The sequence below is a fragment of the Plectropomus leopardus genome, chromosome 13, assembly GCF_008729295.1.
Source record: "Plectropomus leopardus isolate mb chromosome 13, YSFRI_Pleo_2.0, whole genome shotgun sequence".
NCBI lineage: Eukaryota > Metazoa > Chordata > Actinopteri > Perciformes > Serranidae > Plectropomus > Plectropomus leopardus.
The window spans coordinates 1,849,736-1,864,451 of NC_056475.1; the positions used below are offsets into that span (position 1 = coordinate 1,849,736).

The 14,716-nt window shown below is 38.3% G+C and overlaps 1 protein-coding gene and 1 long non-coding RNA gene across 2 annotated transcripts; both read right to left on the bottom strand.

Moving 5' to 3' along the window:
• Positions 1-221: 221 nt before the first annotated feature.
• On the bottom strand, positions 222-5,480 carry LOC121952157. Its single transcript, XR_006106433.1, has 3 exons — positions 5,411-5,480; positions 3,904-3,925; positions 222-279 (listed from the first exon to the last, which is right to left on the bottom strand). It is a non-coding gene; the product is annotated as an uncharacterized LOC121952157 (long non-coding RNA).
• A 2,503-nt stretch (positions 5,481-7,983) lies between these two features.
• LOC121952707 (nuclear receptor corepressor 1-like) lies at positions 7,984-14,457 on the bottom strand. Its single transcript, XM_042499515.1, has 7 exons — positions 14,237-14,457; positions 14,004-14,147; positions 13,108-13,253; positions 12,847-12,900; positions 11,850-12,053; positions 11,112-11,288; positions 7,984-10,250 (listed from the first exon to the last, which is right to left on the bottom strand). Exons 1-7 carry the CDS (start codon positions 14,455-14,457, stop codon positions 10,051-10,053), a joined length of 1,146 nt encoding a protein of 381 aa, XP_042355449.1. The 3' UTR covers positions 7,984-10,050.
• Positions 14,458-14,716: the final 259 nt, after the last annotated feature.

Below are 14,716 nucleotides of genomic sequence, written 5' to 3' on the forward strand. Positions count from 1 at the left end.
GATGTCACTCCACACTAATTACAGTAACTCATTCTAAGTTGGAAATTATTTTGCTGCAGGAAATTTCATTATTTTGACAATGATTTAATGTTAGTTTGCAACCATTAATCTAATAGTGTATAAAGTATGCACGGAGGACGACTGTTTGAGAGCTGACCGAAGCGTGACTGACTGACCTGAAATGCTTTGCGTCCACTGGGAGACGTCAGACAGGTGACGGCGTGCTGATCGACGAGGTCCAAAGCTTGCAGCGCACAAGGCCCGAAGACAAACTTCAGCCTGAAACACACGAAGAAGAAAACGTGAAGACGAAGCAGCAACATAAGATTAACATTTTGGTTACACTGCTGTTTGTGCAAAACAAGTTATGCAGATAAAAGATGTCTGACAGAGCCATTCCTCATGTCATCCCAAAATGAACTAAATGCACTATGTTTTGGTCGTCGTATCACACGTTTAGATTTCAGTATTCTTGTGATGGAAAACGCTAAAAAAAAAACTTTAAAAAGGTATTTTATGAGATACACACAGAAACTGCTGAGTGGAAGATTATCGAAAAGATCAAATTAGACCAGTTTGTTGATGACGGCTCCAGTGTGTGTGTGTGTGTGTGTGTGTGTGTGTGTGTGTGTGTGTGTGTGTGTGTGTGCGCCTCATTAAATAAGTACATTTATCGGCTCCCTGCAGGCTGTGGACATTTGAGCTTTCTGTTTGTAGAAGAACCGGCTCATCTGCCTTTTTTACAGTCACGTCTTCCTGTTTGACTCTTAAATCATCTCACATTTCAATAAAGCGCTTTTTCACTTTAGAGGAATAACAAAAAACTGTATTTAAAATGTATGCTTAAGATGGCAAAAATAAAACTTGTTGTGCTAAATATATAGCATGAATATGGCAACTAATTATTATTTTCATTACTGATTAATCTGAGAATTATTTTTTAATCGTTTTGCTAAAAAACAGTGAAACCTGTGTAATTTCCTGGAGCTCAATATGACGTCTTCAAATGTTTCGTTTTATCCGAACAACAGCACAAAAATCCAAAACGATTCAGTTTATAACCATAAATAACAAAGAAAAGCATCAGATTCTCACGTTTATGAAGCATGAAACCAGAAAATGTTTGTTTTTTATGCTTTACAATTTACGAAAACGACAACTCGATTATTGAAACAGTTGCAAATTAATTTTCTATTGATCGACTAATCAGTTTATCAATTTATCAAATTATCGTTGCAGCTCTAAAAAATACGCTACCAAACAAAAAGAGGTGTAAAATTTGGGGATGTTCTTTATTCATTTCCATGACGTTTAAACTAAAGTTTAAAATTAGACTATTAAAATCTGAAAAAAGATAACAAGAAAAAAAATAAAATGAAGTATTTAATTCAGTTAAACATCTGAAAAAAAGTTGTGCATTTAAGAGATTTAAAGTCGTTCCCATTTTTTCAATAACCAAATTATATTTTAAATGGTGATGAAATTTGTGGCACTTTGCATATTATTCTGCAAAACATGACAACAGCTCACTACACAAACGCTCACAGATACAATAAATCGATTGAAGATAATATACTTCAGGAAAACAGATTTTTAGGAAACGTGCCTTATTGTTACAACAACATTTTCACTGGCTCAACAAAATTATAATAAAATTATTAGTATTTAAGTATTTCTGGTGACAACTAGTGAGGCAACATTTAATTGACCAGTCGACTAATCACACACATTTCTAATAATAATATGAGACATGGCAGTCTGGTTTAAAGAGAAAATATATATACCAAGAAATTATTATTACTACCAATATTTATCTCAATATGAGGAAAGTACGCAAAATATCATGTAAGATATATTGATGTTTAATGCAAGAGACAAACTCTTCCACTGTCAAAAGTTAGTTCTGTTAGTTTATAATTGGACTTTTCTTACAATCACTGATGTGAAAAACAGGATGTTTTTTTACGTGAGAGACGAGACAAACGTGAAAACAGAGTAAGAAACTGAGCACGGTGAAGATCTTCCTCACAGACAGGATGTGGCTGCGCTGAGCCAGACAGCGAGCACCGCTTCACACCCAGAAACGCAAACCACTCGCCAAGACAGCGTCTGAGTAAAGACACACAGCAGCACCGTGACACTGCGTCTCACTGTGTCTCACTGCGTCTCACTCTGTTTCACTGTGTCTCACGGTGTCTCACTGTGTCTCACTCTGTCTCACTGCGTCTCACTGCCTTGTCACTTTGGTAAATCCTGACCACTGTGGTTTCTGCACACCCACTCACATTCGGCCATGTGTGAACATTTTTACTGACATCGTCACTCAGACAGAGGAGGAGTACTACATTCATAAAAAAATAAAGTAAAATAAAACAACATAACATTAAATAAAACAAATAAAATAACATAAAATAGAACAAAACAAATAAATAAAACAAAGCTAAATAAAATAAATCATGAGTGACGGCAAAATGAACTCACTGGTGTCAGATGTAATGATACACGGGAGTTAAAGAAATACTCCGAGTAAAGGTATTAATATTGAAGTGCAGAAAAACAAAAGTAACAAATATTACAAAAGGAAAGCTGGCAGTTTTTGAAAATGTTGATAAAGATGGGAGTGGGGTCGGGGAAATCGGAAACAAGAATATTACGTGTTATAGACCGTGTAATCTTTAAGATTTCTGTAAATTGTAACTATTTTAACATCAGTTTTTCACCTCCGGCTTATTCTATATTATTCATTTTATTTTATTTTGTCTTATCTTATCTAATCTTAATTTATTTATTTATTTTTACTTATTTTTTGTTTGGTTTGGTTTGTCTTTTCATTTTATGGCATACCATATTTGCTGCCAAGACTGTTTTATCTACTATATGTCATATTTATTATAATTAGAAAACATAATAAAGACATTAAAAAAAGTCCTGCATTCAAAATGTAAAATGTTACTTAAGTAAATTAGTATTATCAGCAAAATGTACTTTAAGTCTCAAAAGTAAACATACTCAGTATGCAGAATGGCTCTTTTAACATTAATATATTTTCATATAATATATATTACTTTACTCTGTTTTACACATTTTCATGTTGTATTCCTATGTGGAGCTGATTTCAGATACTTTGTATACTACTGGGTATATTAGTAATCATAACAGGTTACAGTGGAGTTTAACATTTTATCATGAAGACATATTACAAAGTTTCCACACGTATTCATCGACAAAATTTCAAAATGTTTCCATGACTTTTTACGTCAACTAGCTGGCATACAGAGGGAGAGCTAAAAAAAATAATCAATGTACAAAATGGTAAACAAATGTCACATTGACGCATATTAGAGTGACGTTACGTCAGCCGCGACAGGAAATACGTTTGTTGTTACGTTACATTACGTGGAAGTTTATCCATAAAAGATTACTGCAACAGTTTAATTACTTAACACATTTTCATGGATTTTCCTAAATTTTCAATGATTTTTATTAATTACATGACTTTTCCAGGCCTGGACAATCTAACTGTGAAGTTCCATGACTTTTCCAGGTTTCCCATGACCGTTAATATTTACCTCAGAGATGCAGCGGAGCAAAAGTAGAAAGTTGCATATGATAGAAATACTCAAGTAAAACACAGGTACCTCAAATATTATAAAACATTTCAAACGTGTAAAAAAAATCGAGGAAAACGAGGAGTAATTACATTACAAAGCTTTTATTAAAGTGGCTGAATCATTCAAAAAGCCAACATGTTTCCACCAAACAAGAAAAACGTATGCACTGTGGATACGGCATCAAATATGTACTTGGGTTAATTTACTTAGTTACATTAAATGACTGGTAATAAATACATGTGATGACAATCAATGACAACAAAAGATGACAAAAAGGGAGACTGATACTTACGCAATAAGCAGGTCATCAGGAACTGAAAAAATAAAAATAAAAAAATCATTAAAATATGTATTCATGTTCTTTTAAAAAAAAAACAATCAATGCTGCAGATTTCATTATAATGACAGTTTAATGATCTATTTTTATTAAGTTTCTGGACTCTAGAGGACATAAATCAACAGCTGCCCACAGAGCAGCTGCCACTCGGCTGCGGGTGACGTTGAGGTAAAGCTGCTATATTTAGAGGCTCAGACTGAACCTCTCTCGTGGTGTCTGGATTTGCTTTGTTTTCTTAAAAACAAAAATGTTGAGTTACTGGAAAAAAAGCCCAGACATGAGCGCATGGTGTTTTCATTTCGTGAAACATAACACATCACATCACACACCGAAATTCAACAGAGAGCGCTGTGCATTTACCTCAGCTCTCCTGCACGTGACGTGTGAAATCAATTCATTTCAGGAGTTTTTGTACATTTTTACACCCTGGTTAATGTGACTTTTTGGCAAAAGGTTTGTATGTTTTGGTGGAAAATGCTTTTATTACGTATCTAAATAAACATACGTCTTTTGCTGCTTTGTGGTCATTTAATGGTTTTAAATATTGATATTTTTGTTTTTCTCTGTTGAACTGTTTGTTGTTTTAATCTGTTGTCACTTTAACTCTTAGGTCCTGCTTTAATATCACATACACTAAAAACAAATACACTATCGCTCTGCACACAAAATGCTCTTTTCAAAATCAAGCTTTAAAAAACGTTATACATTAATATGATTTTCTACTTTCATTAATTGCTTAACAAATCCTATCATAAATATTAAATACTATATTACTATATATATATACAATTTTCATAATTTTAACCCTTTAAATGCATTTTCTTTTCTTTTTTCCAAGATGCCACTTTGTTTTCAGATGTAACAAAAAAAAAAATATTTTCAATACATTTCATGCTAAACAGATTTTGGGGATATGTCGCTGATTTCAGCGTCACTGATTGTGAGTGTGCAGCAGTGGAAATAGCACGTATTTACTCCAAATGCCAAAAATGGTAAAAATTACATCATCAGGTAGAAATGACAATAACAATACAATAATAATAATGTTAATTTTAACTCATTTGTTGTGAGTGAACATAAAGAAAACATAACTGATGGAGACAGATGTTCCTAAAAGGAGACACGTGTTACAGCAGCGACACCTACAGCCCAAATATTAAATTACATCGCTGTAACACGCTGAAAACAAAACGTTATAACGTTAAAACGTTTTAATAACGTTACTTTACAGCACAACACTGTAAGCTGCGTTAAAATGACGCAGAGTTAATCGTTACTTCCTAACAAAAGTCAACATTAACGTTGTTTGCTCAGAAACTGAAGCGAGTTTGTCTCAGGCGGCTGAGACGTTAGCTCGTCGATGCTAAAGCTAATTTCGCGGTTTAAACCGTCCAGGAGTTAATTTAACCGATTATCTCCGCGTTTAAGCACCGCGCGCTTACTTTGAGAGGTCTCCTCGTACGTTTTTTGGATGTCTCGGAGAAGTTGATCAGCCACAGCGGGAAGAAACGACGACCGCATATTGATTTTTGAACTGCTTTGTTTCCGGAAGTGAACGACTCTACTACCGCGCTTAGGTAGCCAATCAGGCATCACCACTTCCGGTTCAAGGGTTTGCTTTGCCTTCAAAATAAAAGTTCTTTCAAAAATAAAAGTTAGATAAATAGATTTCCTTTTTAAACACAACAGCAAGGCATCAGATGAGACACAACACAACTAAGTATCGTGTAGATCGAGTGTACAGTAAGGTACAGTTTTTTATGCAGTTGTTTTACTACTCACAACATTGTTACAGCTGAAAAGACATTTATATCTGATATTAATATCACCAAATGACAGGAAATCTTGTCAATGGCAGGGAAAGAGTTAAAAAAAAAAGACAAAAACAAACAATAGGGGAAACCCTGCTGCTGACTAATCTGGCAGGGCAGCAGGTTGACACGCAGAAACATGCAGTGTGTGTAGTACTGGCCAAGCGAAACCATGGGCAAAACGAAATCAAAGCAATTTATGTTTAATAAATGTACACAAGTATTATCTGCAAATATAATCAAAGACTCAAAAACAGTGGCCACTTTGAGTGTTTTATTATTATTATTAAGATTATTATTATGTTGAATATAAGTATTATGCATTTGTGTGTAAACAGAATTTTGTTCTAGTTTCAATCTGAAGCTCATTTTAACTTTTTTATAAACTGTTTTAATGAATAACTCATCATATTTAATAATCTTTTTGAACCTTCAGCTGTCAGATAAATGAAATGCAGTAAATGTACATTTTAAGTGTTCAATTTCCAAAAATTAATAATTAATATTTGTGATTAAGACTGATGTTGGTTACAAAATATAACTCAATGGCTTATGCCTTCAACAAGTTATTCATGTAGGTTCCCCGCTCCATCACAAATTCAGGCAGCTGTTGAAGAGACAGATGAAATGCCTTCAACAAGTTATTCATGCACAGGGAACATCGTGAGGACAGCTCCCGTGACAGAGGAGCAAAAAAACAATCCTGAGCAACATGTGACGATGCCAAATACTGAAGGCATCGCAAGTCTTAACAGGCGTGAGTCTGAGACCAGGGCTGATCTGAATAGCTGTGAGCCTGAGGACAAAAAAAGATTTAAATGATATTAAGTGTAAACCAGAGGAGACAGCTCTAAGTAATCCTGTGTGTGAACCGGAGGACACAGATCTGAATGATGCTCGGTTTGCACCAGAGGACATAGGTCTGAATAATGGTAGTTGTGAATCAGATCTCGAACATGTTAGGCCTGAGTCTGAGGACATTTCAGATCTTAATAATGTTAGCGGTGAGTCACAAGAGTCAGATCTCAATTATGAAAAAAAAAAGTTTCAGGTACTTTTTTTTTTACGATTCAGTAGGTCTAATTTTTCAGCTGCAGTTATTTTCGTTGTTGTTTAGCCTCAATTAAAAAATGTGTAGAAGAAAAAAGTAGAGAAAACGCAAATCCTCTCCTACAAAAAGCACCAGATTAGTTTTCTTTCGACCAACTCACTGACCGATAAACTGTTTCTGGTCTAAGATGGACTGAATATGCTGTTAAAAAACTATTTAAAAATCCTTAAAAAGGTATTTTATGAGATACACACAGAAACTGCTGAGTCGAAGCTTATTGAAAAAATAAATAAATAAATAGCTCCTGTTAGAATTTAATGCTGTGAAATGTTCCAAAGCCGAACCGTCGCACAGCATTAAAATCGTATTTGTGTAATATAACATCAATTCTGAACAGTTAACCCTTTGAAACCCGAGCAAACTGACAATGAGGCAACGAGCAAAGAAATGACCCAGAAATTAGCAAGATATTATAAAGTATTTTTTGATTAACTGATTTTTTTTTTAAGTAAAACAAAAAAACAACAGAGAAATGTCCTGGGAAAAAAACTCCAAAAATTACTATAATTTGAAAAGTCATTTTGAATATGTAAACATGATCATTTTCCTCGTTTCTGAAAAATATATTTTTTAAATCTGCCAGTTTCTCGCAGTGTGGGACATTTCTTACCTGCTCGCTTGCTGCCTTTTTTCCCCGTTTTTTAAACAAATTGCACGAATTTGTATATCTATAACATTTGTATTTTTGCTTTAATTCAGTATATTGAAAAGATAAAACTGTGCTTCAAAAACTGCAATAACTGTTGCATATTTTTAAATATGTATTTATGATCACTATAAATATATTTATTTCCAAGCTTTTGTTTTTTTCATTAGACAGATTAGATTCCCTAAATTTAATAAAATAATAATAATTAGCTAAATATATTGAATTATTGCAATTTGTGAAACATTTCTTTCCAAGTTGCTCATTGCCTTTTATCCCATATTTTGGGGAAAAAAAGCAATGAGCAACTGAAAGACGTCTGAAAGAAGCACAAGAAGAAATATGTGGCTGCAGGTTTCGAAGGGTTAACAGTAAACCTCAGCTGAGGACAAACAGGACCAAGAAGAAAAGGACAGCGATCAATAATCGACGCGACAGCTGTTAAGAAGCGACACGGCGTTCAGTGGTGGAGAACTGATCCACTTTATTTGATTGGTCTGAACTCTTGTAATAGCCTACTAAGAGACATTGTGCGATACAAACATTGCATTTCAACATCATAGGATACACGGGATTTTCAAGTCAAAAATAAAGTCACCACTGTGTGTGTGTGTGTGTGTGTGTGTGTGTGTGTGTTTGATAGAGAGCTGAAAAGATGCTCCAATTCTTTTTCGGCTTCATGTCGGATTTTCTTTTTAAGATTCAAGTTTGTAAACGTTTTTTTTTCTTTTTTTTCGTTTTTTCTCGTTGTCATTGACTTTGTAAACACATAACATCCCGTGTGAGCGGGATGGATCATGTTGAAAATGACAGAAAATAAAAAAATGTGCTCTGACAAATCAAAACGAAAAGGAAAGGAAGGAAAGTTTAGAGCAGATGGATTTTTCGTTAACTGAGCGAAGTTGAAAGCCAGAATTTTTTTTGTTGTTTTTCACATACTTGCAAAGGAACTTTACTGCCATTTATGAAGTTGACCTATAATAATAATAATTCATATTTAAAGTTGATTGACACGATGAAAGCAGAGATTAAGTGGTCGCGGCTTTGACTCGCCGTGACGGCAAACTCCTAAAACATTTAACGGTACCAAACACTTAAAAACTGTAACTGTGATGCACTACAAAAACAAAAATCATGTACCAGCTACAAGAACAGACATGAAGTCAGAACATCCAGATTTCTGTGAGTGGTGGGGAAAGAGTTAAAGCACATCTTCGTATACTCCTGTGCTGGAGGCTGAATAAGTTACACAGCAGGTAGTATGCTTTTTTGTTTTTCTCGTCAAAAGCTACAAAGCAAAAAAAAAAAAAAAAGTGCAACAATGGTGCAGACCATTCTTTATGTTTGGTTAGTTTTGTCTTTTTGTGTAATGGAAAGACAATTTTACAGAGTTCAGATTTTTGTCAGGACAGTATCAAAAAAAAAAAAAAAAAAAAAAAGAGGGACTAAAAGAAACAAATACAAACATCAAACACCAACGTATATCTCTGAGAAAATTAGTTAAAGCTGCCTTCTTTCTCAAGTCACAAGGCATGGCAAAACCTGACATACTATATATATAGAATTTTTTTACCATGACAACATTGCAGAGCAGATCATTCTGGACAGGTTGGAAACTGCAGAGACAGCTACGTGTGACACGCCACGGTCAGCTCTACCGGAAAAAAATAAAAAAAATAAAACATTGGCTCACTTTAATTCAGACGGGGTCCAGGAGTAGTCATTTTGCGGCGAGCTTATATCAGACTTTCTGCTTTGACACCAGTGTTCTCAACTTGTTTTGACGACATTTCTGTCTAGAAACGGGGGTGAGACGTTAGCGTCGGCGCTGAGCATCGACTGCTGTGTGAAATGTTTCCACGATGTCCAGGCTCCGGTGGTGCTCGGTGGATCTCTGCGCTCCACTGGTCAAGTACAAACCCCCCAAAAAAAGGGTCTCTCTGCGTCGCTGTGGTAAAAACTTTAGAGCGGGTGTCAGGTCACGCTGGCGGGACTGGGACCGGGAGAGACCGACTGTCATACCAAAGATTACACCCCTGCTCTTCCCATTTAAAGTGGATCAATTTAAAAGCGACATTAAAATAAGAATCAAGTTAAGAAAAACACTGCAAAAAGGTTACTCTATTTACATACAACGATTTTCTTAAAGACGAGAAATATCTTTACAGAAATCAAAAGAACAAAATCTGAAATAGTCTCTTATGTTGTTTCTTTTTACATTTTAAGTTCTTCATCTTTACTCGTGTCGTCCCCTCCGTCGAGTTTCCCCAAAAACAGGCCGGGTGAGTGCTTCCAGACCGAAGCCAGTCTTGTTCTGGAGAGCCCTGCCTGCCACGGGCTGCTGCCTGTACTCTCAGCGAGCCGCCAGGGGGCGCCATAGCACCGAAAAAAAACAAAAAAAACAAACAGGGCACCGCCCCCGTCTTCTTGTCACACTCGCAGGTGAGCGAGGATAGTTCTGGGAGGAAGTGGGGGAGGCGGAGAGACTCAGCGCAGGCCTCTCTCGCGGTGATCGGGGCTGCGGCGAGCCGGGCTCAGTCGTCGCTGTCGGACAGGGTCTCGTATTGCTCCGACAGCAGAGACTGCCACACGCGCTGCTGAGCCACCGGGGCTCCGGCGGGAGGCGGCGGCTGCTGCTGCTGCTGGCTCTGTATGGAGGGGGACGCCATGGAGGCGGGCGGCGTGTTGCTCAGGATGCGCATGGTCAGCGGGTTATACGGGAACTGCATGGACCCTGGAGGGAGGAGGAGGAGACGGAGTGAGGAGAGCTTCACGGTAAACAAACGGCGAGCTGAGAAAATTTCTGCACCACAGAAAAGAAACATCTCGTTATTCTGAATATAAAGAGCCAAGAAAGACGAACTCCTGCTTTTTTAGGAAAAAGCTCTCAAGCTATAAAAGTAAAGAGCGACTTTTCTATCAAACTGAAAATACGAAATAAATAAAATGACAAATTTTCTTCGAAAAAGCGGCCTTTTCTTGCACACGTTTAATCAGACAGTCGGAGGTTTGAAGAGTAAAAAATGTTTAACGCCACTATGATCCACAGCAGCGACACGTCGAACAGAAACATCCCAGAATACACAGGTGATCTGTGACGCAGCAGAGCGAGCGAAGTCCTCTGATGCTGACGTGTTTAAGTGTGTTTGGCGGAGAAAGTTGAGCCTCCGTTTGAGGGAAAGAGACGAGAAATTCACTTATGAGCAAGTTTTTAAACAGTATTTTGCTTATCATCAGTGTTTTGGACCTTTGACAGAAATCAGATTCTGACCTTTGAATAACGTCTGATGCAAACCTCAACTTCGGTTCCACGTTTCATGCGTCGATCTACAGTTCGCGTTTCCTTCTCTTTATTATTTCATCGTGTGACTCCGTTGGTCGGACAGCTTGCAGAGTGAAAGAGAGCGAGATGACAAACAGAAAAAGGCTGCGGGCTGGAATCAAACGCACGGCCGCGTCAGTGCGGACACGTGGGACACCCGCTCTACCAGGTGAGCCGCTGGACGCCACAGACCATGTTTCCGTGTGCTGGACTCTGACCCCGACTGTGACGCTGTGGTTGAAATCACAGGCGGTTGAAAGGCGGACGGCTCACCTGTGGACGAGGGTCGGTCGTCCCAGCTCCACTGCGGTTGGGCTTGAGCCTGTCTGTGATAATCTCCCTCGGAGTGGACGGAGGACACCGAGGAGGGACGCTCGCCTCCGGCGTAGCCCTGACCCAGGTTGGGAGACTTGGATTTGCGGCTGTTGGCTTTAGCCTGCTTCTGCTTCCCTGCAGATTCACACACAACGAGAAAATCAGCAGCACGTAAACGAGGCTGGGCGACGAGTTTTGACGTTTTCACCATAAATGTTTTCATACTGTTTGATATCGATAATTATCTACCGACAAAAGTCACGTCGTTATTTTCTTTAAAGGCTGATTTTGTTAAAAAACAAAAAGATCCTGTTCTGAGTGACATTAATGCAAGAAGCATTCAGAAAATTATTTTAAAAAGTGGAAAAGAAAACGGTTTTGAGAGGGAGAGAGAAATTATCATCATAATAAAACAAACAGGGAAAGTGTGAAGAAAACTATATTTATAAGTGTTATTATTATAATTATTATCTATCTTCCTTTCTTTTGCTAAATTAATTTTCTCGTGACTTCTTCCAATGTTTTTTGAGAGAAATCAAGCCAAATATACTCATGTTTCAAAGGCTTAAGCTGCATTTTCGGGCCTATGTGCCACATTTATTATATCACCATGGAGGAAAATTAAAATGAGATAATTCTGTTTCATTTTTTCTCGCCCATGGCTGTGTGTCATTCGGCGATCGAACTTCGGCCTACCCATACTGGGCGACGGGTTGGCCTCCTGGCGGGCGTCGCTGCCGGCGCCGGGCGCGTTGTTGATGGGACACTGAGCTGCGAGTCCTCCCTGGTGCTCCTCCTGTCTCTCCTCCAGGTTTCCCATCAAGGCTTTGCGGATGATGTCCTCCAGGCCCAGGTTGCTGGCCGGGTCGCTGAAGGAGTGATTTCTGGGGTTGATGCTGCCTAAAATCACAACAAAACACACAGCGAGGAAGTTACATTCAGCCGGATTAACCCTTTAAACCTGGAGCACATTGCTTTTCTTGAGCTGCTTTCAGACTCCTTTCACACGTATTTAACCCTTTAAACCTGAGCGAACAGGTGTGATTTGTTTCCCCCCCAAATATGGGATAAAAGGCAATGAGCAACACAGTAATGTTCCCCAAACTGCAATAATTTCATAGATTTAGATAATTATTTTTAATAATCTAGAGAAGAATGTTTAGCGTAAAAAAAGCTAGGAAACAAATATATTTTTAATTATCATAAATAAATATTCACAATTGTGTGCATTTTTTGGAGCACTTTTTCAAAGGTCATTTCTTTTATTTTTTGTCATTCAAATTTTTATTCATTTTAACAACATTCAAAAATACTGACCTTTTGACCTCTAAAATACAAATGACAGATATAAAAGGATCTACAATCAGAAAGAGGGAAAATAAAATAAAATCAAAGCAAACTGAACAAACTAAAATCTACCCAAAAAACAACAAACAAAACAACAAACAAAAAAAACACCCAACTTAACAGGCGGCTCACATTTCTTTCTTTAAAATGTTTCTTTCCTTTTTAAACAAAAATTCATTTTCTGGTAATTTTCATGTATTTTTACTCATTTTTTGCTTATTTTTAAAGTCATTTTGTCTTTTTTGCTCACTGTCTTCTTCCCATGTTTTTGAAAGAAATCAGATCAGTTTACTCAAGTTTCAAAGGGTTAAACTGAAGCGTCTGAGCGAGTTTCGCTGCTACTTACTGGAGCTGGTGACGGCAGGCAGGTTGAAAATCTCTGTGCCTGGTTGCGCGTTTCCTGCAAGACAATTTTCATCCGTTGAATAAACTAAAAATCCGACACAGAAGTTAAACACGTCAAAGTTTTTCCAGTGTTATCACTCGCTGACTGAGCATGAAAAACGAGAGAAATGAACGACACACGAGCATGCACACACGTGAACGGCTCCTTCACCGGATGCGTGCACGTTAGTTTGAAGGGGAGGATAAGAGAAGACCCACTTACCAACATCAGAATCACCGACACCAGAGGTGGAGTTCAACTTACGAAAGATCTCCTGCTTCTTGGATTTCACCATCGGCGAGGTGTTCTCCAGCTTGGTGAAGAAGGACGGCAGGTAGCTGACGCTCCCCGGGGACCGCGAGTCACTCCTGGAGCCAGACGAAGGAGTGAAAAGTTTAGCAGAAAAAAGGAAAGTGGGGTCCAAAGCTGCTGGTACGACTGTTTCAGATCCACTGGGGTGTAAAGCGACTGCTGACAGAGGAACGTTTTATCTGACGAACAGTCTGTCAGGCATCAAATGACAGAGAGCACGACTAAGCAACGTGTAGATCAGGTCTACACTAAAGTACTGTTTTTTTTAATATTCACATACATTTCAATACATTTGTATATGATAGAAATATCTCCTGTTGACGGAAAATATTGTCACCGGCAGGTGTTTGACGCAGCATAATGCAGTGTGTGAAACCATGGCAGAACGGGAGAAATCAAAGCAGTTATGCTTATTATTATCGCTTCTATTTGTGGGCTGAAAATGTTATTATCGGAGTTATCAGTATGACGTCATGAGTCCCATTATCCCAATAATTATCGTGCTTCCCTTTTCTTTGCAGTAGCGACGGGGCGGAAAGCGGGACACAGAGAAGAAAGCGTTCACGGTGGAGTCAATTTAAGAGGTTTTTCACCCGAAAATAAGTTTCTTGCTAGAAGTCTGTTTAGGTAGGTAAATAAGGGATCGGATCAAAACCGTCGCAAGTATTAATCCAGGTAAGCAGGTAAATTCACATATCTTGTTCATATAATGTTTGTGCGGGTCTTCTCCAGGTGATCTGGTGTTATTCTCGAGTGCACAGATGTTGTGCACGTATAATGCTTCCAAACTGTGGCCGGTCTCCTACCTGATCTCGGAGTTGTCGGCCTCTCGTCTCTGCGGCGGAGGTCCGCCTGTCTCCTGTTTGTCCATGCCCTGGTAGCTCTGCGGTGGAGAAATGGGTTCATAGTTCTCCATCTGCCTGCCGCCTCGATCGGGAGATTTCCCAGGCCTGAAACACCGAGCAGAGAGTCAAAAGTTATGCCGATGACGAGTCAAAAATCAGACTCACTCGGATTACTCCAGGGCTGGTCCAGGTACCTGGCTCTGGGCTTGTCGGGGCCGCTCTCTGGAGAAACTCTGCTGGAGGGTCTCTGGTGGTGTGAGGCCTGGACCTGATTCTCAGGACTGTAGCGGCTGGGCACCTTGGCCCGGCCTGAGGAGGACACGGGGGGCACCACGCTCTGGAATGTGGCCGAAGCTGAGGAGGAGACGGCAGGGTCCTGATTGCGGGCGAAGTCCTGCGTTATTATATGCTGCATGACAGGAAGTGAACATAAAAGCAGGTTAGTTATTTATTAGGGGTCGATGTACATTGTATATCTGCTATGTGCTGCGCTACTTTTTTAGATTCTCTATAATTTTTTTCTTTAAAGAAAAAAAAAAAATTAATTAAATTATAAACAAAAACAATAATGATAATAATTATTATAATAAATAATGCAAATAAATAAAGATAAAAGTTACATAAATTAGAGAACTGGTAATAATGTTTCAAAAATCCAAGTAAAAATTACTTAA

Coding starts and splice junctions, on each gene's coding strand:
- LOC121952707 (XM_042499515.1), bottom strand. CDS start 14,457: ATGCAGCATATAATAACGCAGGACTTCGCCCGCAATCAGGACCCTGCC. Junction 13,254..14,003: donor GCCGACAACTCCGAGATCAG/GTAGGAGACCGG, acceptor GTCTGGCTCCAG/GAGTGACTCGCGGTCCCCGG. Junction 11,289..11,849: donor CAACCCGTCGCCCAGTATGG/GTAGGCCGAAGT, acceptor GTGAATCTGCAG/GGAAGCAGAAGCAGGCTAAA.